Source organism: Prorops nasuta, unplaced genomic scaffold (genome assembly GCF_024137725.1).
Source record: "Prorops nasuta isolate Cenicafe-Biocafe unplaced genomic scaffold, Cenicafe_Pnas_1.2 PNAS00005, whole genome shotgun sequence".
In the NCBI taxonomy this organism is placed as follows: domain Eukaryota; kingdom Metazoa; phylum Arthropoda; class Insecta; order Hymenoptera; family Bethylidae; genus Prorops; species Prorops nasuta.
The window spans coordinates 3700092-3724866 of NW_027116802.1; the positions used below are offsets into that span (position 1 = coordinate 3700092).

At 37.6% G+C, this 24775-nt stretch overlaps 2 protein-coding genes across 7 annotated transcripts; both read left to right on the forward strand.

Annotated features, from left to right (window-relative positions):
• The first annotated feature begins 1019 nt into the window (after window positions 1-1019).
• Window positions 1020-19534, forward strand: LOC136773440 (neuroglobin-like). 6 transcript variants are annotated; one of them, XM_066727132.1, is made up of 5 exons: window positions 1020-1404; window positions 2833-3384; window positions 17160-17391; window positions 17946-18096; window positions 18181-19534. In XM_066727132.1, exons 2-4 carry the CDS (start codon window positions 3191-3193, stop codon window positions 18093-18095), a joined length of 576 nt encoding a protein of 191 aa, XP_066583229.1. In that variant the 5' UTR covers window positions 1020-1404; window positions 2833-3190; the 3' UTR covers window position 18096; window positions 18181-19534. The 6 variants fall into 6 exon arrangements, with proteins under 6 accessions (XP_066583229.1, XP_066583228.1, XP_066583230.1 ...); XM_066727131.1 differs by having other exon boundaries at window positions 1020-1402; window positions 2828-3384; XM_066727133.1 differs by having other exon boundaries at window positions 1020-1377; window positions 2828-3384.
• A 2992-nt stretch (window positions 19535-22526) lies between these two features.
• On the forward strand, window positions 22527-24136 carry Brms1 (breast cancer metastasis-suppressor 1-like protein). Its single transcript, XM_066727130.1, has 3 exons — window positions 22527-22713; window positions 22990-23212; window positions 23309-24136. The coding sequence occupies exons 2-3, from the start codon at window positions 22995-22997 to the stop codon at window positions 23781-23783; spliced, it is 693 nt and encodes a 230-aa protein (XP_066583227.1). The 5' UTR covers window positions 22527-22713; window positions 22990-22994; the 3' UTR covers window positions 23784-24136.
• The last annotated feature ends 639 nt before the right edge of the window (window positions 24137-24775 follow it).

A 24775-nucleotide genomic window follows, 5' to 3' on the forward strand; every position in this document is an offset into this window, starting at 1 on the left:
TGTTTATACGTTTCTTTATTATATCTCGGTATTGATTATTGTCTTCGTATAATCGTTGTTCTTGTTGTTCTTGAGCTGAACGAGAAGGGTACAAAAGTTTTCGTACAATTTGAACTACGCTACCAATTTGCCAACTCGCTCTATATACATCCAAGTATTCTTCGGACCTATTTTCTACGTCTCAACACGTACAGCGTCTCATCGGTGATATTTTATTAGCAGCTAACAAAGAGCAATCTCTTAATCCCTTCTTCCTGGCAAAGACTGTATTAGACCACACGAATGTTCGCTGGAGTTAAACCGAATGTTCAAATGACAGAATGTGAGAGTCGTAAAAAGGCAGTAATCGCTCGATCCGTCCCACGTGGAAATCGATCCTAAAATGCCACGCGTCTGTCAATAAATTAACCTCCGGTGAGTTTAACGAAGCATTTCGTCGGCTATATATTGCAGCTGAAAAATCTTCATCCTCTAATAACTATAAGAAAAAAAAAGAAAGAAAAAGAGAGAAAACGAGGAAAATTGCATACTCCTTATATGTTGCCTTGCCATTTAGGCGAAGAGCAATTCCGTCAATGTTCCTTGTGTACCGGCATGAATCTCGCGAAATGACCCACATAAAAGTTAGCGAATGCATCGGGAGCGATGGAAGCACACGGATTATTGCAACTGAAGTTCATCGGATTTGTAAATATAGATGGCAGGTGTGATTCGCGCTGTGAAAATTGGATGGGTGGGGTTTTCGAAGGTACAAGAGAGAAAGGGTTGGTGGTGTCGTGCAGGAGATGGGAGAGGTGGAATTGATGAAGAGCTAGGAGGAAGATGGAAAAGGAGGGCAATTAATTCGTGGGATAAGAATGAGGTCCCTTTGGTTTTTCTCGAGCTGCGGAGAAGCTTAGAAATCGAGGGATGATGGACTGGGAGGTGGAGGCGGCTGTCCGGGGGTGGCGAGACGGGGACGCATGCGTCGCGGCGCTCTCGTGGCGGCGCCTCAGTTTCGGCTCGCCTGGGCTCTAGGCAGGACGCCGCAGGACTGCGGCAGTTATCGAGCTCTCCGACGGTCTAAAGATAGAATATTCTCTTCTGTCCTCAAGAAGAATCGTCTCTTTTTTTTCGGAGAGAGTCGTGTACCAAGCGTCGAATCGCAATGGCGTTCCTGAGACGACCTTTCGGATGTTGAAACACCGTACAACGATCGAGAGAGTTGGTGACAGTTTGGCGCAAGGATATCCGCTCATCGTGGAAATCCTCTTTCGGCCGGCATGAGAGAAATCTTGCTCGCGGTATTCGCAGTCTGAATTTGCTCTCGCGAGTGAATTTGGCCACGCGCGAATGCGGCGCCGCGGCCAATCGATCGGCTCCAAAATTGCAAGCAGCGTAAACAAACCTCGTATATCCTCACGTGTGTGTTTCTCTCTCTTTCTCTTAATATTTCTCTCTCCCTCTTTCTTTCTCTCTCTCTCTCTTCGAACCCTGACAGGGACCCCCACGTGCTACGATTAATCCCATTAATCGACCGATAAAACTACCGATAAAGTCATCATCCCTACGAGAATATAAACTGAAATGACGAGGACACTTTTAAAATGGGTCGATAAACAATTTCTCGTAAACAATCATATAAGTGGGGAAGTGTATTTATCCAGATCTATTGGCAAAGTAGGCCAATTATTTGCTGCCATTTTTCTTGCAAAAGAAAAGAAGGAAATAAAGTTTTTGTATGAAAGCCTCAGAGCTATTTCTTGTGCGAAGCATCCGTTAATTGGAGGGAAGCATTTGTTTCTTTTTTCCAAAATATGGAGTAGAGGACCAAAGTGGTAAAGTTTGTTGGAGAAACTTGGAAGGTCAGTTATTATAAGGAGAGTCGCTTGTTTTTTCTTCAATTACAAGAAATACGAGAATTTGGCTAAGAATAATTTTGGCCAGTATGAAACGTCACTTATGCTTTTACGTAATAGGCAGACAAATATATAAAGGAAAGGTGCTCGAGAACATGGGAATTAATTTTTAAATGGAGGGAAGTATTGTTCATATTAGACTGAGAGAGGAAAATAAAGAAGTGTAAATGAAAATTATGGGGTTTTTGTGGACTTTGTAAAATAATGATATCTGGCTAATGTGTCATTTCTGTCTGTGCTCTGGCCTAGGGAATGAGGCAAACATCACGAGACAAGCTAACTGAAAGAGCTGCCTTCCACCAGAATCGATCCGTCACAGCCTCCGTTATCGCGTGCTGCTAGCAGATATCCAGTAAAACCCAGCTTAAAAATACTTGCCACAATTTTTAAATTTCTTCCCTCCTCTAAACTCTCATTTTCAAATTTATCAATTAATTCGAAATTTACCAATAAAATACTCATCTCCAACGTCGAGATTGTATAGTTTTTACTCATTATTTCTCTTCCACCTATAAAAAGGGACAATTGATTTTCATTAAAACTATTAAATGCTCCATTATCACGAATTGATTGGTTGCCAAATGAATTTCGTTGGTAGACCAAATACAGAGGTATGAGAGTGGTATGTGGTGTAAGTTGACTCTAGTGAGGAAAGTATAATGAATTCACTGGCCATAAAAAAGCTTCTGTACCTGTGTGTGTACGTGTGTGTGTATGGGTGAATGTATGTGGTTTTTCTATCGATCGAGCGAAATCTAGAAAAATGAGTGGGAATTCTTCTTTATCGATGTAGAAGCAGAGGTAGATGTGCACGAAGAGAGAGAGAGAGAGAGAGAGAGAGAGAGAGCGAAAGATCGAGGGAGGGAGGGGGAGACAGAAACGTAGAGGGAGATTAAAAGCACCCTGCTAAATTGTGCGCGTCTTTTCAGGATAGTCAACGAGAGTTTTCCAAATTGAGCTTAACAGAATTTTGAATGAAGCTGTTCCATCGACGAAAATCAGGACAGAATGATTAAAGTTTAGTGGATTTTCATGGTACGCGAAGGAAATTTCGATCCCATCGAAAGGACTGTATTGGTGACAAAAAGTGTTTTATATCCATTCGAATGAAGCCTGATAATGAAGAAGATATAGCGAACACCGATGACCTTCATTTACTGGATTGAATCAAATGAACTCCGATGATCGCTGTTTTACCGATCGACGAATCCGATCGTTTCGCGAGTGCCAGTAGGTTTTTCTTCTGGGGGAATCGATTGAAATTGTAGCGACTGCAGGCACCGGCTTCGAAGATGGGCTGCGAGCTGAGCAAGCTGGCCTCCTCGAAGTCGCGAAATCAGGGCGCCCGCGAAACTTCACCCCCACCACCTCCGTCAGCCACGGATCCCCGGCTGCCCCTAACCGCAAGACAAAAATTTACAATCCTCGCCAGCTGGAAAGCCGTATCCAGAGCCCTTGAACCCACTGGCGTATATATGTTCGTCAGGTTTGTACCAATTCCTGCCAATTGAACCTACAGTCAAATTGCTCTTCCTCCTGTCTTATTATAATTATAGTATAAATATATCTTTATTTTGTTACAACTATTCATTCAATTCGATTTGAGATAAACTGTACAAAATCAATTAGTGGAAGGATGAAAACGAAACGGGTAATCGGTTTAATCGTTCCCAGGGGTTGCACGATACACAAAATTATCAAATAGTTTTCTAGAATATCAGTTTATCGGTCTCTACCCATAATCAAGAACTCCACATTTTAAATTAGATTATTATTAATTCTGACCTTTCGCATATTTACCGTTAAAGTTTTATTTTTTCCGAGGCACGTCGCGAAATAATTCGTTCACCAATACTGTCGACTTGGTAAGCTAACGATAATTTATTATTTAGACGACAGCTTAACTATGCACATATTTGTGTTTTTAAAATTACAATATGATATAAGTGTTTGTTTCACGTCGCTGCATCGAAATAGCAGGGAAGCTGTTTATGGAAAAATTCTATGACTTTAAATAAGGTTGGATCACGCTAACTCTTTGTTTGTTACCACCTTGCCCCACAAATTTTTATGAATGTTGTGTCATTAATATCAATCGAAAGCACAATAAAAATACGTTATAGTGTAAAACAACGAGTACCTGGTAGCAACATATTGTATCATGTAGTAATATTTTATCAGAGTTTATATCGCAAAATGTTAATCTTGCATTTACCTCTACAAACAATTGAGTTCATACAGCACGATTGACACAAAGTTTTCGCTCTGAGCTTCTGTAACTCATTGTAAGTCGCTCCCGTTCCTATCAAACTTTATCTTTTATTTTTACCGATTTGTTTTGAAAAAAACATTTACTTTAGCTTTGGCTCGTTGGCGAGTCTTCATTTACACAATCATTTTACAAAATTCGTGCTGTTTTCGCGATTGTGAAGAAGCAAAAAGGGAAATACATCAGGGCTAAAAGGAATCAAAGACCCCGATAACAAACCAGTCGTATCAGTATCACGAATTGATATATGATACTTGATGTACAGAGAAAAATTGCCGGATGAAAGTGGTAAAGTCAGGGGTAAATTTTCAAGTTCTCTTCTATTAAATCCATTGTCCATCATCCAAATGTTTAAACCTTCGACCACACCCGAAGGCTTTGCATTTCCATTCGCAATGATACCACATCGGTGAAGATAAAAAATAGAGCAGAGGTTCATATAAATTTATGGCTTTAAATTATTCGTACATGGGCAGAGAAAAACAAGGAAAGGTTAAAATAATTTACAAAAGATAATACGTGAAATCGATCAAATTGTTGTATAGTATGTCTTGGGTAAAAATTGTACTATTTTTAAACTGTTGATTATTTTGTCGATAGAACAAAGCAGCCATCCAAACTTTTTGGAAATATCAGAGAATTCAAATTAATTCTTATAACGCAAGTATCGATTGGAAAACTTCGTCTTGTCAAAGAACCAGAATTGCTATCTGGCTTTTAGATGAATGGACTTGCATTTCAATTCTCGCTTCGATGCCCTCGGCATCGTTTCGACAATCGACTTTTTATTTCGTGAATCACAGTCGACATGTCCCCGTCACGCTTCGTTTGCCAAATCGAATTTAACCGTTTACTTTCGCTGCTGCTTTTTCCCGTTCAACGGTCTCCGGCATCAACAGAAAACGGATTAGACCAACCGGAGGCCAAATAAGTATTTCGGAAGTAACAAATATCCAGTTAATATTCGAAATTTCATTCTGTTCAATAAACAATTGCACACGTCGGTTATATGAAAATGAAACTTGAAGCACTTTCACCGTCTAACTCTCTCAACTAAATAAACTGTCCACCAATTGTTTAGCTATGCTTCACATTTTAATTACTTCTGCACTGAATATAATCGACAAATGATTATTTGTCTATTTTGTAAAAATCAAGTAATTACAACTTTCAGCTTCACAGATCCCTAATTAAATCTAAAATTGAAATGTAATTGATTTGGTCGAAGGTATTCTCTTTTCATAGAAATTGAGTGGTAATGGAAAGGAATAATCAGACAATACACTAAGACCTTCTACTATAAGCAGGTTACAATTTCCATCAGTTGCAGGTCTTCGTAAAATAGTGTTCGCTTATTAAATTATCATCAAAGCCTTCTGACTAAATAATATATGTAAAGTGTTATACCAATAAATAACATCGTTCAACTGCAAAATAAACTTTTATTCCGTTATTGTTTATTCAAGTAAAATAATCATATTATGCAAATGACAATCACTAAAGTTTTTAAGTCAATAGAATTCATGTATTTTAATTCATTTGGGTCAGCAAAATAATTTGTCGTTCGAGCGTTGGTTTAGATTAGTGGAGTATTTTCAAATCCCAGAGGACTTTTGAATTAGCAAACTTCTCCAACAATAACTCTTCCTGTATTTTCCATTAGCTCTAACGCTTGAAAAATTTGTGGTTACCTTAACAGAAAATCATCTCGATATTATAGTAAATACATTATAGAGATATTCCAGAAAATCGTGTAATCCTTCCGCTTGTAAAAGTATATACCTAATGAAATAATTTCAAAATAATATACATAAACAATAATTGTTGTCTAGACAAACCAATTTTTTTCATATAATTTGATCAACTTCTTTTTTCTTTCTATTATTTTTTATCATAAGAAAAGAATGTATACGAATATCGAACGTGGCCATAAACCGAAGCTTATTTGCTTTTGACTCAGCTTAAGATTTCCTTTGATCATTGCTTAAACTGGCTGGTAATGCCACTGAAACGAGCTTGTGTGCTTTTGCGGACATCGTAGGCGTCCCGTATATATTAGATTAAGAGCCTTGATCAAAGATCATCGAGGGAAACGTGAAAACTTTATGCCATCTTTGACGAGTCATTCGAGAAGATTAAATCAAATGGTCCACAAACGCAATTTGCTCCCCCTACCTGATCTCAAATATCTGCTGCTCCTCCTCCTCCTCCTCAATCCGCCCCATCGCTCAAACATTACCAGCTGAAGGGACCCAACCGAATAAGAGGTTAAAAATGCCACCCAACCTTCATATAATCACATACTACAAAATCTCAATAAGCACACAAAGCTAAAAATATTTATCTTCCACCCCTTCCACTCTCATATACACACAGAGAAAATTAATACTATTAAAATCGTATAAAGATTAATCATAATAGGTAATCTTCCAACAGTATTTCATTCAAACTTAAAATTCTTACTAATGTTATTTTTATTATGCAAATTCTACTAATTACAAACATATGCAAATTCTCCATTTTTTTCCATTGTTTTCAAGTGATTAATATATAATTCCATAAAGTTCATTATTAAGCAAGGGCTCCTCGATAGTCGACCAATATCCACATCATCTCTCTTATTTTCTTTTTTTTTTTGCACTATTTTTAAATTTGTCCCATTTAAATTCAGATCTTCTGTGTCTGCGCGTATCTATTCATCCCTTTGATAGCAAACGTACCCGTCTGTGTGCATACTAACGTTGTAACCCTCCGCCTTGGTCCTTCTATTCGCTTTACGATAACCACATCCCGTCGAGCTTTCCTGTGCGCGATATTCCGCCCAGCCCGGACCCTTCAGGGAAAACCATTCCATCCCTGCGACTTTTCTCAAAGCGTTTTATACGAACCTCGCCAACCTCCCCGAAGCTGGATAGCTCCTTTTTTTATGCGCTACACCTTACACGCACCCTCCAGACCTCTTATCCAAGACTTTTTATCCGGAAGTCATATATTTCTCGCCCCATTCCACATACGATATTTTACATATTTCTACTGCTTATTGGATAACCAATAATAACGAGACAATATTTGTCACATAACCTTCCTATTTGTCATGAATTATTAGACAATAATTTTTTAGTGGCCTGGACAGGAAAATACCCCTAATATTTAGTAGGAAAAGAGTAATATATAATGCGTGATATATGCAAAATTACGAATAACCCACAATGACATCTAGGCACTTTGTATATAAAAAAGTTAAAATATTGGAGCATTGAACAAGACTGAAATTAGGATTATAAACTAAATATCGTTAAATCTTTATTATGGAAAATATTAGCTTTTATAAGGATTACACAGGGTTTTATGTGTTGATCTAATAAGAGGGTGTTAGAGGGGTTGGGGGGGGGGGGCCGAAGCAAACGGGAAAAATAGCATGGGTGATTTTCTCTGTAGTTTCGAAGAAAGGAGGAGTAACTGGTGTGAGAAATATTGTGGAGAATAATGTGGACGGAAGCCCGAGGGAGAGATGGAAGAAGGTTGTTCGGTCGCGAGGTAGCGTCTTGCTTGGATTAATTTCGTTTAGCAAGCAAATGATATCCCGATGAAACGGGCTTACTGTCGGAAACGATGACAAGTTATTCCAATGCTAAAGGGTCTGATTAAATTAAGCAATATAATATTCGTCCAAGAATTCCTCCGAATTCCCCGATCCATATATCTCTGGCATAATACACTGCAATGTGTGTAGATATACACTCGTTAATAATAATAAACTTATTTCTAGTTACAATACACACTACTACGATCAAACCTGCTTGTGCTACATAGACTTATTGTTGATCCTAAACAATGTGTGTGCATTCGTTTGCTTCAACCTTCGACCTAAAACACAAATTTAAATAAATAAAAAGCAAATCATATTTTGCACGAAATAAACTCTTCTTATTCACTTTCACAATATTTAATGGCAGCCGAAGAAAATCGCGCGCATATATATGAGATAAATTTTAAATGAAATTTTAATAATATATAGTTTATATGATAGCGTATGCTTTAATATACCTATACTGTTAGTAAAAACAAATTCAGTATATCAGTAGTTATGCTCAGTGGAATGTCAGACTATTCTTTCGCAGGAGCCATATGGGGATGTAATTAAAGCTTCACCGCAAATATATGTAAATTGGTTGGAAGAACAGAGAGTATATACCACACATATTCCAGTCCTACCACGTTAACCAACCAATGAATTAAAAGACTGTGAGGCAACTGTCCTTTTTATACTTTACTTTTATTATTCGTAAATTTCCTATCTAAATTATAATTTCCTACCTATTATGTCACGAGCTCATCACTGCGTGAAACAACCACAGCAATTGCTTTCTTCTTAATTATTTCACTAGCGCATCTTATAATTCGAAACAACGTATTGAAATATCATACACAGCCAATGCAATTATTTTGTTATTTTATGCATAATAATAAATTGAATTGCTCTCATTTAAGTCCTTTATATCACCGCATTCATTAATTAACAATGACCGCGTACGTTTATCCACCTGATAATATTAAATGGAGCTGAGGGCGAGACAGTCATACAGATTGTCCATATACCTCGTTAGATTTTAATTTAAAGAATTACTCAAACAGGGTATTCGTCACCGTGTTCGCACATGCGTATTTTATGAGCGTGCAGCCACCGATGAAACAGGATGTCTATTTTTCCATTATAACCTCTGATAACTTTCCAACAACTCAATCATATATATATATGCTAGCGTAAAGCTTGTTTATTAGTGTTGAAAGTAAATTTCTCCAATCGGTGCATATCATGCACGTATACGATAATAAAGTATTGATTACGCAAGAGATTAAAAATTCCTATGAAAAATATTTTTTAAATATAAATAATAAAAATAAACGTGGTTTTCTCCCGTCAGTGCACAACAAGTAGATACAAAATATTGACGCTTTTGCTGAACAAAATTGAATAAATATAATAATAAACATTATAAGTGAGTGATTTCGAGATTTCTAAAAATAATCGCCTTTATAAACACAAAATAAATTCTTGAAATACACATACACACAGACACATACATACAAGAAAATTGTTTCTTTTAAAATTAAATCTCTATGCAAAGAATTTTTATTCGTCGATTGAAACGTAAACTTGAGAAAATATTATTCATAGAGCTGGTGAGGACACTTCGACTGCCATAAATGTTATATTTGGTTAAGGATAGCTAGGGCATGTGTGTAGTAAATAAAGAAAGGTAAGGCTCGGAGAAGAGAGCTGTAAGGCTGGTGAGGAGGACTATTGGTAGAATTATAATTATGTCGGTAATAAAAGTTAGGTTAAAGATGAGAAGGTAGAAAGACGATCTGGGGAGGTTATCAAGGGAAAATTGCGAATTAGAATTGCATATTAGATTGCGTATTATAGTTGTTAGGGGGGCAAGATACGCACATGGAGGAGATATAGTAATGGAGTACCTGTGGAAGGGTAGAGGCTCGCTTGTCGAATATCCAGCTTTAAGGTAACTTAATTAAGCTTGATCAAGCTACACGTGACATCCCCGGTACGCGAGCGAAGAGCATGGCAGCCTTTGGTCCAGCGGCAACGGTAGCAACGGCAGTAGCAGCAGCCTCGGAAATCAATAAGCGCCTATGCGAGCATAATATAATATTGTTCCACTGTGTATTCCAAAGGCTATAACTCTTCTTCCCCCCTCCCCCCCCCTATCTTCCCCTTATCAAATCATCGTAATCACACCGTTCCATATTTTTATCGCCACTTGCCACTGCAGTCTCAGGTTTCCCCATGCCAAATGTCAGGAGATTAAAAATGTTTTCACACTCGTTGAATTATCGATTATTCGCGTGGATTGGAAGGTGAGAAGATGAGAAGACGATTGTGTGCCGATCTCTCGCGCCGGTGCCAACTAAAATAGTCGCGAGATAATCACGTTAGATACGTTTGTACGTAGAGCCAATACGGAAGATTCATTGGAGAATGGGAGAAACGCCTACGAACAATACTCCCCCGTGAATCCTATCTAAGGATATTAAGCTCGTAGTTCAGTAAGCCCGAAACTCCATACATTTTCGGTTAAGGATGAGCTATACAACGCTGCCTACCTTCAGTCTAATTGGCTGCTAATTAATTTACAACCCTCTGTAAACCAACCAACGTTTATCGTCAATGTCAAATTGTTTTCATCGATAACATATTACAATGAGAAGCGCTTTTTTCGTCCTTTTATCCGTCGTTAAATAACAGACATATAAGGCTCGTTTTATTTACAATTTTTTTTTTATCTTATCACCGTATCAGACTGTTGAAGCATACGAGTTTATCTATCCTTCTGTTAGAATTAGATTGAAAATAAATTTTTCCGAAAGACAAATATACGCCTGATATATTTGCTGAGATGGGCGAAAGGGAGGACTCATGGGGGAAATAATATTTGTGACAGGATCGGTTCTTACGGGATGTTGTCGCCCAATGATAAATCGACTGAAAAGTCTTGGCAGAATATTCCAGAGGTTTCCTCCGATTTACAGTCGAAATTTCGCCAAATCTCGCGATTCTCCAGATTGAATTCCGCAATATTTTTTAATATTAACGCATCGCGGGGATAGCGGACATTTCAATCTAGCGTATGATAAGGCATTCCAGTGTTGATCGTGATAACAGCTACATTATGTAACTCCACGGCTTAGTCATTCTATTCAAGAATCACTCTACGCTCGATCAATATCCTGTATAATCACGTTTAACGCGTTCCCTGCACTCGTGACAACCGGATATACCCAGAAGAGGCAATAAAACAGAAATATTACCTTAGATTCTAATTATATCATATGAAAACCACCGAGACCCCTAATGCTTTATAAAGTCACAATAGCATTTTATCCGACATGTAATTTTCAAAAATAGCCTTTTGTTAAAACCAAGCGAATTTATAGAACGCTGATCAATAACCAACAATTTGATTGATAGGTTATTTATAATTTCATTGCGATGCTTTAATTATCGTGAAAGTCAAGTTCACGATTTTATTAATTCTTTGAGAAATATTTTCAGTGACGTTCTTCATGAATAAAAATAGACGAGGTATATATTCGCGTGTATAGAGAGTGTCTTATTTGACAGGAGACCTTAGAAGCATATTCAGAAGGCTATGTGTTACTGGTCCTTACGCTCTGCTGAGAATTCGCCCCTCATCAGAGGCGGCAGAGTCATTTTCGCCTTGTCGTTTTCGCCGTAAGTCATCTACAGGAGAAAATAGTCCCTGATGAATCTCTAACGTGGACGTTTCGAAGATTCGAGGTTTCATCATTTGTCAGAAGATAATCCAGTAATTATACTTGGCTAAATTACTCGTTCTTCGTGTGTTGCGCCTATTCCAAGATCCTTATTACCTAGGCTGCCAGCTTAATTCAACTCGATTCTATCAAGATAGAATGATCATTATTTATATGTGTAAATAAGCTCTTTCTATATGCTATTATCATCAATTATTATTCTTCACAAATATCTTATTCTTCTACTTTCGAAAAATAAAAGATTCAAATCACTTGTAGATTTTATACTCCCATATAATTATATGTAATCAAAAAATAACTCGCAGAGACGAGAAAACAGTAAAAATTAAACGCACGTACATACACACATTGCGTAGATTTGTAGAACTCGGGGGGGAGTAGTCTTTTAACAAGAATCTCACCCGATGTGTTTACGACAAAGTTATGATAAACATACGATAAATCTCGCGTGCCTAGCCATTTTCTAATTATAACTGAAAATACCACCCGTAGAGTCTGGTACAACGCTGCTAATAATTAATTGCACGCAAAATAAACTGGTTGAAGCACGAAAAACATGCGGTTTGTACTGAATCGCCATTGAGGACCTATATTCAGGGGACGTTATTATTGACGCGCGACCACCCCAATTTTACCTCGCTGCAAGTAGAAATAACCCTAAAATCGTTAAAAGAACGGTACCGGTGTAAACTCGCAGTTATGCCACTTGATGTAGTATCAATCATTCCTCCATATTTTGTCTTTATAGCCAACACGCAAATCCAGCTTTCACGAGTAAATATTGTTCCATCGCAGTGAGCCGAAATTCAATACTTTTTAGCGTTCATTCAAACCATGCTCCACTATACGCATCCCTTTAAAGCAAATCTTTCGCTCTGCGTTCGAACGGAAAACTTCAACGACCGTTATAGTGCCTGCCTTGGGAAAAATTTTCAAACTTTTGTACTCGTAAAATGATAATACCCTGCCGGTAATTTTTCCATTTGAATTTTAATTGGTGCTCTTTTGCTGATACCTCAATCCCTTACCGTATCTATTATTTCTTGAAAGTTAAAGATAACGCGATTCTCGAATTATGCGTTGTGCCTGCGCAGTTTTAACGATTCGATCTTTACAAATAAATTGAACAAGAAAACTATCATCGATTCGGAATCATCGTCTTGTCCAACAATGTATTTTATTGCGGCTAAATCTTGATCATATATATATATATATATATATAGATTGTATCGAAATGTTGAAGAATTTATATTATTTAGAATAATATAACGTATATTGTATATTGCCGACCAACGTCGAGGCAACATGCAGCAATCAACATCGAGTTACCCTGCTCGTTGATTTATTATTGACGCACAGTCTCCATGAACACGAGTGTTTGCTTTTCAATGTAATTCATCGAGTGTAAAACTTACTTCTGTGTAACAAATACTTCATGTTCTAGTTAACCATTTGAGTATCCAATGGTAGAACCGCTTTTCCCTTTGTCCCCGCACGAAAAGCTCCAGCTGCTTCTAAAAATAATAGCGATAAAAGAAACATTTGTGGAAAACTAATTAATACGAAATAATCAAATATTTCTAGCACCATGGTGATGTAAAAGTGCCTCGTGAACATGAAAATAAAGTCAGTCCACTGGATTTAATGAGAAATAATAAAATTTGCTTAAAGAAGCTTCGTTGGCGAAGCTGAGTTTTCGTTTAATAAATAAATTCAAGAAATAGCGTGCTCTAAATATCATTAGAACCTTACATGATAAGTTGGAAGTAGTAGAAAATGATGAATGATCTCTCGCTTTGCTTCCCTTTCTTACTCCCACCTTTCACTTTCATTCGATTTATCATGTTTCGGTGAATTATTTAACCGTACAAACACTAGTCAGAATAGTTGCAATTTTTTCTTGGGCGTTGCGATCCATTCCCTTTAAGAGCGTTTGCGTCCTAGTTCCCCTTGTCGTAACGTCCAAAAAGAGATCAGTGGGACGTGCCAGGCCTCTTTCTAAAAATCTCTCGCTTTATCAAGACGATAAACCGAAGCCCGTTGCGAATCTCGTCTGTTAAACCGTTCCACTATTTTTTATCATCTTTAGAAACCTCGCTACACTTTCGTCGTATTACCATCCCTTTTCATTTCTTTCGAATTTCTGGTACATCGCGCCACCTTTAAATTTAAACCATTTTCCGAGGCCTCCTTATAACTTGTACCCAATTGTTATATCATTGTTATTTGGTATTAAAAAGGTGAGAAGAGATGAGATTCAAACGATTTTTTCACTTTCAGAAGTACAGTTCAATTTCCTTCACATATTCCATCTCGTTCTGAAATCATGATTTCGTTCTACAAATAATATTATACTATTCCTTCCTAATATGGTTTCACTAAAAACTCCTCATATTCTGTTTCGCAAATTTTAATTTCAATTTTTCACAGTGCTTTCACATTTATATGAATTATATTCTGGAACGTTTTGCAATTTCTACACTTATACACTCGTAGAGCGTCAGTGGTATTCTGGTTTTTCTTCGTAAAATTTTTATAAAACGTTCTTTTGCAAAATCTGGTATCCTTTCGTCCAGTTTTAATAAAATATGAAACAGAAAAGTTTAACCTTAAATTTTTTTATGAACATGTGAAAAACTCGCATTCTACCATATTCATCGAAGTTAATTACGTATAATTAATTAATAGCTCATTTTGCAGAGGTTTTGATTTTTTGGTTATTATGAAAACTGGTAAAAAAAAAGCTGCTCTCGCGCGAAATCTAAAAATTCCAGAGCAAGCGATGCTGCAATGTAAACTAATCCTGCTTTACGAGTTCTGATAAATAAACTATCGATTGATCCAAAAACAGTACACATACAGATATATTTTTAGTTGCAACCAAGGTCGTAATTAAATCGCAATGTTAATCGAAAGCCAGCGTAATTCGTGGATGAAAATATAATCTGGCAATGCTGGTATCAAAAGATAACCGCTAAAATTCTTTTTTATCTGCAATCATAAATACGGCGTACCCGTCAAATATTTGTCACCTAAATTCGCCAATGCATGCAGGTGCAACTGAAAAGCTGCAATTGAACAGCATATTTTTCACGAATGGAATTAATAAAATTGATGAAATTTGCAAGGAATGCTTCTTTGACGGTAAATAGATAGTGCACAGGAAAGAGGGGATAGGGGGGAGGGTGTGGAATATTTTTAGCCCCAAGGCTGTAATTAAAAGGCAATGTTTGGAATGCGTTTGATATAATCCAGGGACAAAAATATCATTAGGATATTTCGAGAGTTTAGATAGCATCATTGCCAATGTCACTATCGTTTGTTTCCTTCAAACGGAAGAGCTTACGTCAACTCCCAGACAGTTTTAGGCAGTTGTATTTCGTGGCTTATCCAACTGGACAAGCTTAATTCACTGTTCAGGACGTTGCGCGTGACTACCCTGCATAGAGTTCTTGACCCGATAGTCAAGAATATCGAACGTTCTTTCAAGGATTTTACCAGCTTCGCAAGGAATTTAAAGCTCCCGCTCTCGCGTGCGTTCTTTATCTTCTCTCGGTACATCCATTTCTTCACCTCTCAAATAGCAACTTAACTTTTTTAATAATACCTAAACTTAGATGACTTCTCACAACACAAAGAACTTGGATATTTTAATAAGCAATATCAAATTTTACTTCCAACAAAAGCCCTCGAGTAGCGCGCCAAAATAAATAACGTAATTTATTCAGAATTAAAGAGTCATTGCGTGAAATCGCTTCTCATCCTTGTACATTTGTATATATATATATATAGTTTAGTACCTTTGGTAAAAATGTCTTTGCTCACCTGCCTCGTCGCTACGTCAAATTAAATTCTAATTCCTCCTTTATTGATCCATTAAAAAATAATTAACGATATACGAAAGTAACATCGAGAGAGCAGCCTGCAAAAGCAGAAATTGTTGAGACAAAAGCGTTTGCTATTTACGTTGGAAAATTAATTCCCGTAGCCGCGAGGCGAGCAATTATGTTTCGTCGAGACAGGCCACTGAAAAGACTGAATAAGAATGTAAAAAAATAAAAGGGAAACGGAAGAACTAAGTTGAATCGTGATTTCACGTAAATCAAAATAAAATCATCCCGTGCACAATAGGCAATTATATTTATCAAGGGAAAGAGAGAAACGGAAAACCAAAATGAATAAACTCATTAGCGTTAATAGATTGGAAGGGAGAAAAAATTAGGCGCCGGAGAGAGAGATATTAAAAATTATTTTATAGGAATGGGAGGAGGAAACCCTTTAGTTACTCAGAACAATAAATGTCAACTTGAAAATGGCATTAAGCGAATAAATATATAAGTTTTCTCGCTAACTACTTTCTTTGACCGAGATTAGAAAGCTGTGGAGCTTTCAGTGTTCAAAGGAGGGCTTTGTGAATGGTCGAGGGTGAGCCAACACTTGTACAGGAAAGACACTTATGTCTTGCTTTACTCTGGTACCGGATAGCAGCGTTCGAACGAACTCGTTAGCGTAACAAACGCAGAATTCTCGCGATTCGATAACTATACTATATATATATATATATATATATATATATATATATATATATAATCGACCCTTGTGAAATACCCCATAATCAATTCTTACAACCACTCTAGCTTCTCACATTCTCCTCCCTCTCCTACGTTACCACCAACGGCTTTCATCCTGTAGAATTCTTCCAGTGCGCTCGTCTCCTTTTTCTTCCACGGTGAGCTTGCGATATGCCATACGTCACGCGACCCATTTACAGAAACAGATATTACATCGGTGAAAAAAGTTTGTGCAAAGTATTTGCGATTGAACGCTTCATGATCAAAGTACCAAATGCAATACCGCCCCCGTTCGAGCTGGAGCTTTCATCGGGAGCTTTTCAGTGCTCCTGCATGATGAAAAAGTAATTTTTGTAGGTTAAGTATCGAGAGGACAATAGGTCAAACGTCCTCCATCTTGTTAAAGCTTCTAGTTTTTTTAGATTTCAGTTTTTCCCATTCTTTATTTTACACTGCTTGGTTATCGCATGGAACGACCCACTTGCAATCGTAGAAAACAATGCATTTTACGCGTATCGCCTCCAACTAGTCGACTCATCGTGAAATAGGGTCATGCAGCTTTGCTCCCCCTAACCTCTCCCCTCCTTTCCACCCCCTTCGATCTACGCAAATTATCCCTGACAAAACGAAAGAGACTCCATTCTTCTTTTCACGCACTTTACTCGCAAAGCTATGTACGAGTGAACGAGTATATATACAGCATATCTATATAGTGTAGCGGTTGCAGACACAGTGGTACAGCTGCCTGCAAAGATTTCATAAAAGGAAAATGAATATCTACTCCTAAAGTGGAGGGCGGAGCTAGCATTGAGAAAAATGAAATGATGCCGTACGTTTCATGGTTTAAAAGAGACATTTCTTTTGCTGTTCCATCAGGAAAAAGACAAGTTCCAGATTTATGATGTATCTCATCCCTTACAGTATTCATTGAAACACGTTTGTACTGTTATATATATATATCTTACGTTGAGTGATCCGATAAAGTTCCCACAAAACCAACATTATTTTATTTCAAAATCTTTTGTTTTCCTTTTTTAATTAATTATTATACAATTATCACACAAACAACAATGACCCATCTAACGTTATTCTGAACGATTGCAGGCTGTTCGAGGAGAACGCTGAATTGCTCAATATGTTCACGAAATTTCGTGATCTGAAGACGAAGGAGCAGCAATCGACCAGCATGGAATTGGCCGAGCACGCCAAAAAGGTTATGACCACACTGGACGAGGGCATCAAGGGTCTCGATAACATGGACGATTTCCTCACGTATATTCACCAGGTTGGAGCCTCGCATACGAAAATACCCGGCTTCAATCGGCAATACTTTTGGGTGAGCTAAAAATTGTCGTAAAAGCATAAAAATACACTTTCAAACTATTAATGCTTTTTGCGAGAGAAACGTTCATCGGTTGAGATTTGTCGTGCATCTATCTCTGCCCGCAATATGTTGTGACACGTGGTCTTGGCACGTTTCCATCTAGTGGATTTCCACCAAGTAGAAGAAGTCAATGCCAAACGGTGTCTTTGGTTTTGTCACGTCTTCCAAGTAGCAGAGATGTCACGTTACCTTCGCGTAATAAAACATGCTTTTTCCGCAAAGTGCAACATTTGTGCATCACTGTACATACGTATTCACAGTAAAAGTCCTAAGCCGACTTTTCCGGATCACTGAACCGGAAACTTATATTCCTTAAATTTAGAGGATTACTTACCGCGATAAAAGCAACGCTGCTTTATCTTGTCTGAAGAATTTAGGACTTTTATTCTCTATTCTTTGTTTCTATGTATCTGTGTGTGTGTGTGTGTGTGTTTTTTTGTTTCTTCAAGGGGAATGCCTTTTTACGACATTGCTATTAACTTTGGGATTTTTCGACTCTTTTTCAGAAAATAGAGAAACCCTTCTTAGAGGCAGTGAAGGTTACGTTGGAGGATCGGTATTCGGAAAACGTGGAGGCTATTTACAAATTGACCATCAAGTTTATTATCGAGACGTTGATCGATGGTTTCGACAAAGCCATGAGTGAAAAGGCCTGAGGTACGTGATCAATTTTCCACAGTGCTGTTGATTATAAGAAACATCGAGTCAAAGGATAGAAATACGTGTTTGTCTTCTTTGCAGGAGCGATATAAAGGAAGGACTGCCGAAACAATTGAAGGGAAAACCAGCCTGCGTGGAAAAAAATCGAGCAGGCGAATTCGCGAGATTTCCATATCCTCTCGGCTAAGAATCGAAGTAGATTTCAAGCCTGCTCGAAGCCGAAGAATTTCCCGGATGAAGTATAGGAGGATGAAGAAGGGAACGATAGGATGGCTGCACTTGGTGGGAAACCATTGTCGAATCGTCGCAGCGGAATGCTCGAGCGTGACAGGTGCGACCGGACCAGGCCGAAGAGTGAAAATTCGAGCTGCGTGTGTGTGTTCTGGTGTCCCGTGTGTACTTGTAGGACAAAGCTACGCTATCGATCGGGGCCGATGACCTCGAACTTTCCTTGAAACACCAATCATCCCTTCGATGCGGATCCATGCAAGATCAAGCTCTCCTCGTTGATCGTCCTGCCCCCTCCTTCCTTTCTTTCCACGTCCTATGCACCCCCCCCCCCCCCTCCCTCCCCTCCCATCCACCGAAAATCCGATCATCAAACCTCCCAATAGATTAATAGACATCGACGTAAAGCTCGTCTCGTCATCGGATAATCCATGCAACTAACAAATTTCCTACGCGAAGAAACATATGAAATTTTGAACTTTTTGGCAAAGCCAAGTTTCTAGATTTTTCCATTTCACATATTTTGCACCAGTTTGATTTTGCAACTGGGACGAGTATCGTTTACTCGGGTGTTGCGCAGCTGGACGTTCTCTCTCTCTCTCTCTCTCTGTGACGGAAATTGCAGATGGCGGAGATTGGTGAGATTCTCCGGAGCCTTTGTTGTGTACAGAGAACACAGTCCATTGTGATAAGAGATGAGAGGATTCGATAGATCGCGGTCATCTCGAAAGAACGCGTTGATCAGCATCATCGATCAACGCGAAACCTAACGTGAAAGGATCATTCTAGCGCGCGGTTTCCATCGTATCGACGGCTATACCTGATGCATGGCTTCGACTCGAAATCATGGCAATTCCGGACCCGACTAAACACACTCGTCACACATTCTCAAATTGATCGTTTTAATTTAAATTCGATATAGAAGTTCAACGCCCTTCAGCAATAAGCTTTAATAACGTAACATAATTATCGATATGCGGCGGGCGTTTTACAACGCAATAATAATCGGGGTCAGCGCCCGTTTTTCTCAGTGTGCTAGTCCCGTACCAAAATACCACGAAGATTCCCAGTGTTCCTTGAACCAACAACTTGGCCGTTCTGCCAATAAGCATGAATGTCTGACTTTTAGCGATAATTGTAATTATTACTGTAACTTAAAAGGGAAATATTTATAAATGAGAAAATAAAGAACAATCCGCAACGTGAATTGACGAGTCTAGAAATAATTGAAAAATCTGATTTTCTAATTTTTGCAAGGTAATTATCGACGTATGTATTAAATATAGGCGCCAACAAAAGATTCGTGTGTGTTAGATTTTTACTCGTAACGATTAACACATTGTTCTGGAGACAACTTTAATCGTTCGGACTATAGATAAGGCGTTGTTTTGCGAGAACTATGCGCTGTGTCTCTTTATTTGTTTTTATCGTGAAAAGTGTTTTATAAACTCGAAGGTGTTCATTTTGAAAGAGGCAAGAAGACGCTAAAATCGATATTATCCCGAGACTATTTTTATTGATTCCACATTTACAAGGGTGAGATGTGAGTGTGTGGCAACGAGAGTTTATCCTGCAGCAGTGTGTTAAAAATGGAAGAAATAATGCAACCAATGAATTGTGTGGACTCTGAAACGTGTTTAGGTCACCGTTGGCGATGTCAATTTTTCTAGGTGGTCGGAAATGCAGTCAGCAGAGGCGAGGAAACTGCACTTTTGCCTCCGCCCACTTCCTTTCGTCTGTCTCTCGACTTTCCTCGAGAGTCCGCTATTTATCGCTCTCTCCGAGCGAAACTGTATCGAGTCACTAGCCTTAAGAAGGTTCGTAAGGCTCGTATAATCGACGGGATCGGGACATGCGAGGCACTCTTCGCTTCTCGAAACATCGCTCGAATGAAGCGCGCGCGAGTCTCGGTCGGTGGTGGTGCTGCTGCTACTGCCCTCCCCCTCCCTCACCCCACTCCCAACCCCACCTTCCCTCCTCTTCCTCAAGCCCAGCTATTCTCACGAAGCGCTGAATACCTTCCTCCATTAAAAGCGTTTTCTAACCTAACAAGGACCAAAGGACAAGCGTCTCTTAGAGCGAAAATATAGCGAAGCTTCAGTTTCTTTTCTAACGAACGAGACATTACGATAGAATCACCGCAGGTGTGAACGGAGCACAATTTTGCCAAATTAATTTATCGAAACTGACTAAAACGATATCAAACTTTTTCGAATTATATTCACGAGTCACGAGTAAAATGTTCATATAGAATATTTATATAAGGTGTGAAAGGGAAAGAGAGATAAAGCTACGCGAGTTGTACATAATATTATTATATATAGTTTATATTAGGATTACAAGCATGTCCCGGTATCTCCTGGATGAAAATGGCGAGCGAGCAGCCAGCAATAGAGATAAGCGATCAATCGCGAAAGAAACAAGTACGAGCGTTCGTTAAAAGAATAATGTACCACCGGGTGCATTAGCCGTTGGATTCGGAATGAGGTATGCTTTAGCGATGTACTTATAAATCATTGTGTTCGGTGTGAACGCACCCATATAATAGCTGCGAATAAAGTCGATCGATAAATTCAAACAAGGCCTTCGCGGCTCGGAAAAACTCGGCACGATTTTCATTTTCCCGGAGTAATCCAACCTATTGGGCGGTTTCTAAGCGATCGACTACTCATCAAGACTTGCAAGTCCAGTGCAATCAATGAATTTTATTCCGGCGAACCGCGAAGGCTTGGCGATAAATGTTGCATGAAATGAATATTAATTAAACGTCTGTGAGAGGCCGTCGTTACACGGGAAGATATCGCAGTCGTAATCTAACTCATCCCGTGTTATATATTAATCCCCTGCCCCCTTCCTCATTCTCTCTATTTCTCTCTTTCGGTATTATTGAGATCGTCCGATGAGCGCCAGCGGCTTTAAAACGGTCGATTAATTATTTCACGAAGACCGCGGATAAAGCGATGACGCAAATATGACTAAAACACGTCCGCAAAAATAATTTATCGTTGCGTTGCTTTCTTTTCGCAAAAATTTAAGTGTTAAGACGACTACACTTTTACCGCAAATGAAAAGGACCTTTTTATGATTGGAGATCTTCCTATGGCCGACGCTGCCTCCAACATTTTTCATACGAATACAAAAAAAAATGCACGAAACGAGCTGTACCTTTCTTTTTCTCTCTGTCTCTCTTTCTCTCTCTCTCGATTAAAAGAGACCTTTACGAAGCGCAGAATACAAAATGTATGTATAATAGTATACATATATGTACACACATATGTGTACCGTCGTTTTCGCTTAATTATTGCCAGCTTGACAATTTTTTGATAGAAAGGATGATTTTAAGATGAGAACTTATTTGCTATTTAATAAAGTAATAGACTTAAAAATATTAAAAGAAACTTCACTGTAGAATGACTATTGGAGATTTCTAAATTAGCAATAATTAAGCGCCAACGTTGTATATTAATTATTACTATATATATATATATATATTTAGATATATATATAACATATATATAAATATATATATATATATATATATATATATATATTATACGATTATGCGAATGTTGCATTATCTGTCTGTTTGTTCTATACAGGTCCAAATGTATTATTGTATCCGATGGAATATTAAATAACAATATTATATATATATACATATATATAAATGCAGAAAAAAATATATGAATATATATATTTGAATGTAGAGTTGTCAATAGAGCTGATATCGTCCCTTCAAACCATGAATATGTTTATTCCTCGATTCGTTTATTAATATTGTTTTGATGACCTACAGCTTATTAATAATAGAGCTTGAGGTTGTATATACGGCTTATTAGGTCAAGCAGTTACAAAGCTAATAAGGAAAGACCTTCCTGAAAATGGCCTAGACACAAAAACCGACATCTTGGAACATTTCGCCTCAAGCTGTATAAAACTTTTAAACAATAAGCTTCTGTTTTCTCATTTCCTTCTTCTATTCTCCACCGTTCCACTTGATAATTTCAATAAGTTTAATTTCCATGACAAATGTACTAAGATACGTAACCAAATTTTCATAATAAACGATATATGAATGTTTTGAGTAATCTAATCTCTCATTTTAATGACACTGGATGTCGGTTTTCTTGCTTAGTACTTTTAAATTAGTAAAAAACTTGGCTAAAACATTTTTGCACAAGAATTTGAGGAATTTCATTAAAATTGAAATATTCAAATTTGCCGCGCACGCGCTCTCAAGTCACATGATCCAGGAAAACAAAAATGGCCGATAAGATTACGCTTTAGTTAGAGGTTAATGATAGTTGACAGCGTAGTGTTTTTGATAACATTTAAAGTTTGTTACATGGTCAGGATTAAGGAGCAACCGACATTCCTTCACTCTAAGTACAAAAATATCGTTAATTAAACTAACTCTATTTTTGTACACTCTATGCGAAGTGAAAAGCTTTTTCTTTTTTCCGATAGTTATTCATTCTAATAGATTTGTATGAGGATTTACAGTTTTTGAGGTTATAAACACCTCTTTCGAAATTATTGAAAATTCACCAATATTTAAATTGAAAGAAATTGATAAAATACTGCATTCGGTTTTTGATTATACTGCTATTGATCAATATTTTGTTATTGCTGATTTTATCTTTCTATTAAATAATTCCACAGGAAGAATGCCTAGTGTTAAGGATGAATCTGAGCCTGAAGGAGAAGAAATGTCTCATGATAGTAATGACAGTAACCAAAGCTCTGCATCTTGCGATAGCAGTGCAGAGCACAGCGATAGCGATGATTCCTCTGAGATGGATGAAGATGAGTGTGAAAGGCGTAGAACAGAATGCATGGAAAACTTGGTAGATTTAGAAAGACAGTTCACTCTTCTCAAGGAACAGTAAGTTTTTCTTAAAAGAATTCAATTTTCTTTAAGTATGCTAATTAATTTTAGATTAAGACTTAGTAAAACAATAATAAAATGATGTTATTGCAGATTGTACAGAGAAAGAATAACTCAGGTAGATACAAAACTAGGAGAAGTGCGTGTTGGCAAATCTGAGGAGTATTTAATTCCTCTCGAAAGACTGAAGGAGAATATGAAAACGAAAACGGAAGTGGCAGGGATATTAAAACAGTATAGATTACAAAATATTCAAAATAAATTTATGGCGGAAGAGCAAGCTGCTCTTCAGAACTTTGAAAGTGAAAAAGAGCTGATATGGGACTGTATACATAGTGATCTTCAAGAAAAAATCAGAAGGCTGGAGGAAGACAGGAATAATGTTGACATTCATGCAGATATATGGCTAAATTCAACTGGCAGACGACGTAGAAATCATACAGAAAGAAGAAGAGCAGTTTCAGTGGCAGGACCTTATATTGTGTATATGTTAAATGATGCTGATATTTTAGAGGACTGGGCACTCATCAAGAAAAGTTTAAGCAGCAGAAAAGCAGAAATACTTTAGTCCTTAGAGAGATCATTAAATTATCGTAAAACTAATTAAAAGAGAAATCAATTGATAAATCAGCATTGTTAAACTATGCGATTTTAATTACAAATTTGTCCTTCCAAAATAGAGCAGGGTGTGTGCCTTTTCATATGTCACAATGAAGAGATGAGTGCAAATTTTGCAATACAAATTGGTATTTTGCGTTCTTTATTTAATTCTTTTTATGTGATTAGGAAAAGCTCTCTCTCTCTCTTTTAAGAGTTGATAAGAGTTTCTCGAATATTTCGGCTAGACGTTACTTACCACACGCGCGAAGAAATTATGTACAGTAAATATAAGAGTACCATATTTTTCAATAAACAAGGTTTTACGGCACAACAAAATTTTTGATCCTTTCCTAATTTACCTTGGAAAAGGATAATAATATGTAGCATAAAATAGTTGCTAATTATATCGTAATTTTTTAATAACATTCCCCAAAATCGCTTTATTAGCAATATACACAAAGTCGGTACGATATAAAATGATACAATCGAATAATTATTAATGAAAATAATGCGCTGTGTGTGACAGCGAGATTAATTTTTATTGATGAATCGCCAGTTTTATCACAACTGTGCGTAAACGGCTAGCTGCTCAGAGGCGGCACCAAACCCGTTTAAAATCAGCCTTAGCGCTCATAATTCTTTACCGACATCAGGTAAACGATGCTACTAAAGCTGTTGTTCCACCGCACGTATCAAACACTCTTACGCGGACGAGAGAGTAGAAATTTTTCGTCGATGTCTGAACACAGCACATTTTAGTCCTTACCAGCGTAACATAGATAACCGAAAATATGTGCGTTGTTCCAAATAAAACCAGCAAAAACTATCTTTTCTCTCTGAAAACTGACTCTCTCTCCATGAAAAAATCAATAATTTTTAACCCAAGGTAGGGTATGCAAAACCTTCTCTTTATATTTCACGTTTTCATAAGCTAAATAATCTTCAGATTATCCCACTCAG

Coding starts and splice junctions, on each gene's coding strand:
- LOC136773440 (XM_066727132.1), top strand. CDS start 3,191: ATGGGCTGCGAGCTGAGCAAGCTGGCCTCCTCGAAGTCGCGAAATCAG. Junction 3,385..17,159: donor GGCGTATATATGTTCGTCAG/GTTTGTACCAAT, acceptor GAACGATTGCAG/GCTGTTCGAGGAGAACGCTG. Junction 17,392..17,945: donor TCAATCGGCAATACTTTTGG/GTGAGCTAAAAA, acceptor ACTCTTTTTCAG/AAAATAGAGAAACCCTTCTT.
- Brms1 (XM_066727130.1), top strand. CDS start 22,995: ATGCCTAGTGTTAAGGATGAATCTGAGCCTGAAGGAGAAGAAATGTCT. Junction 23,213..23,308: donor TTCACTCTTCTCAAGGAACA/GTAAGTTTTTCT, acceptor ATGTTATTGCAG/ATTGTACAGAGAAAGAATAA.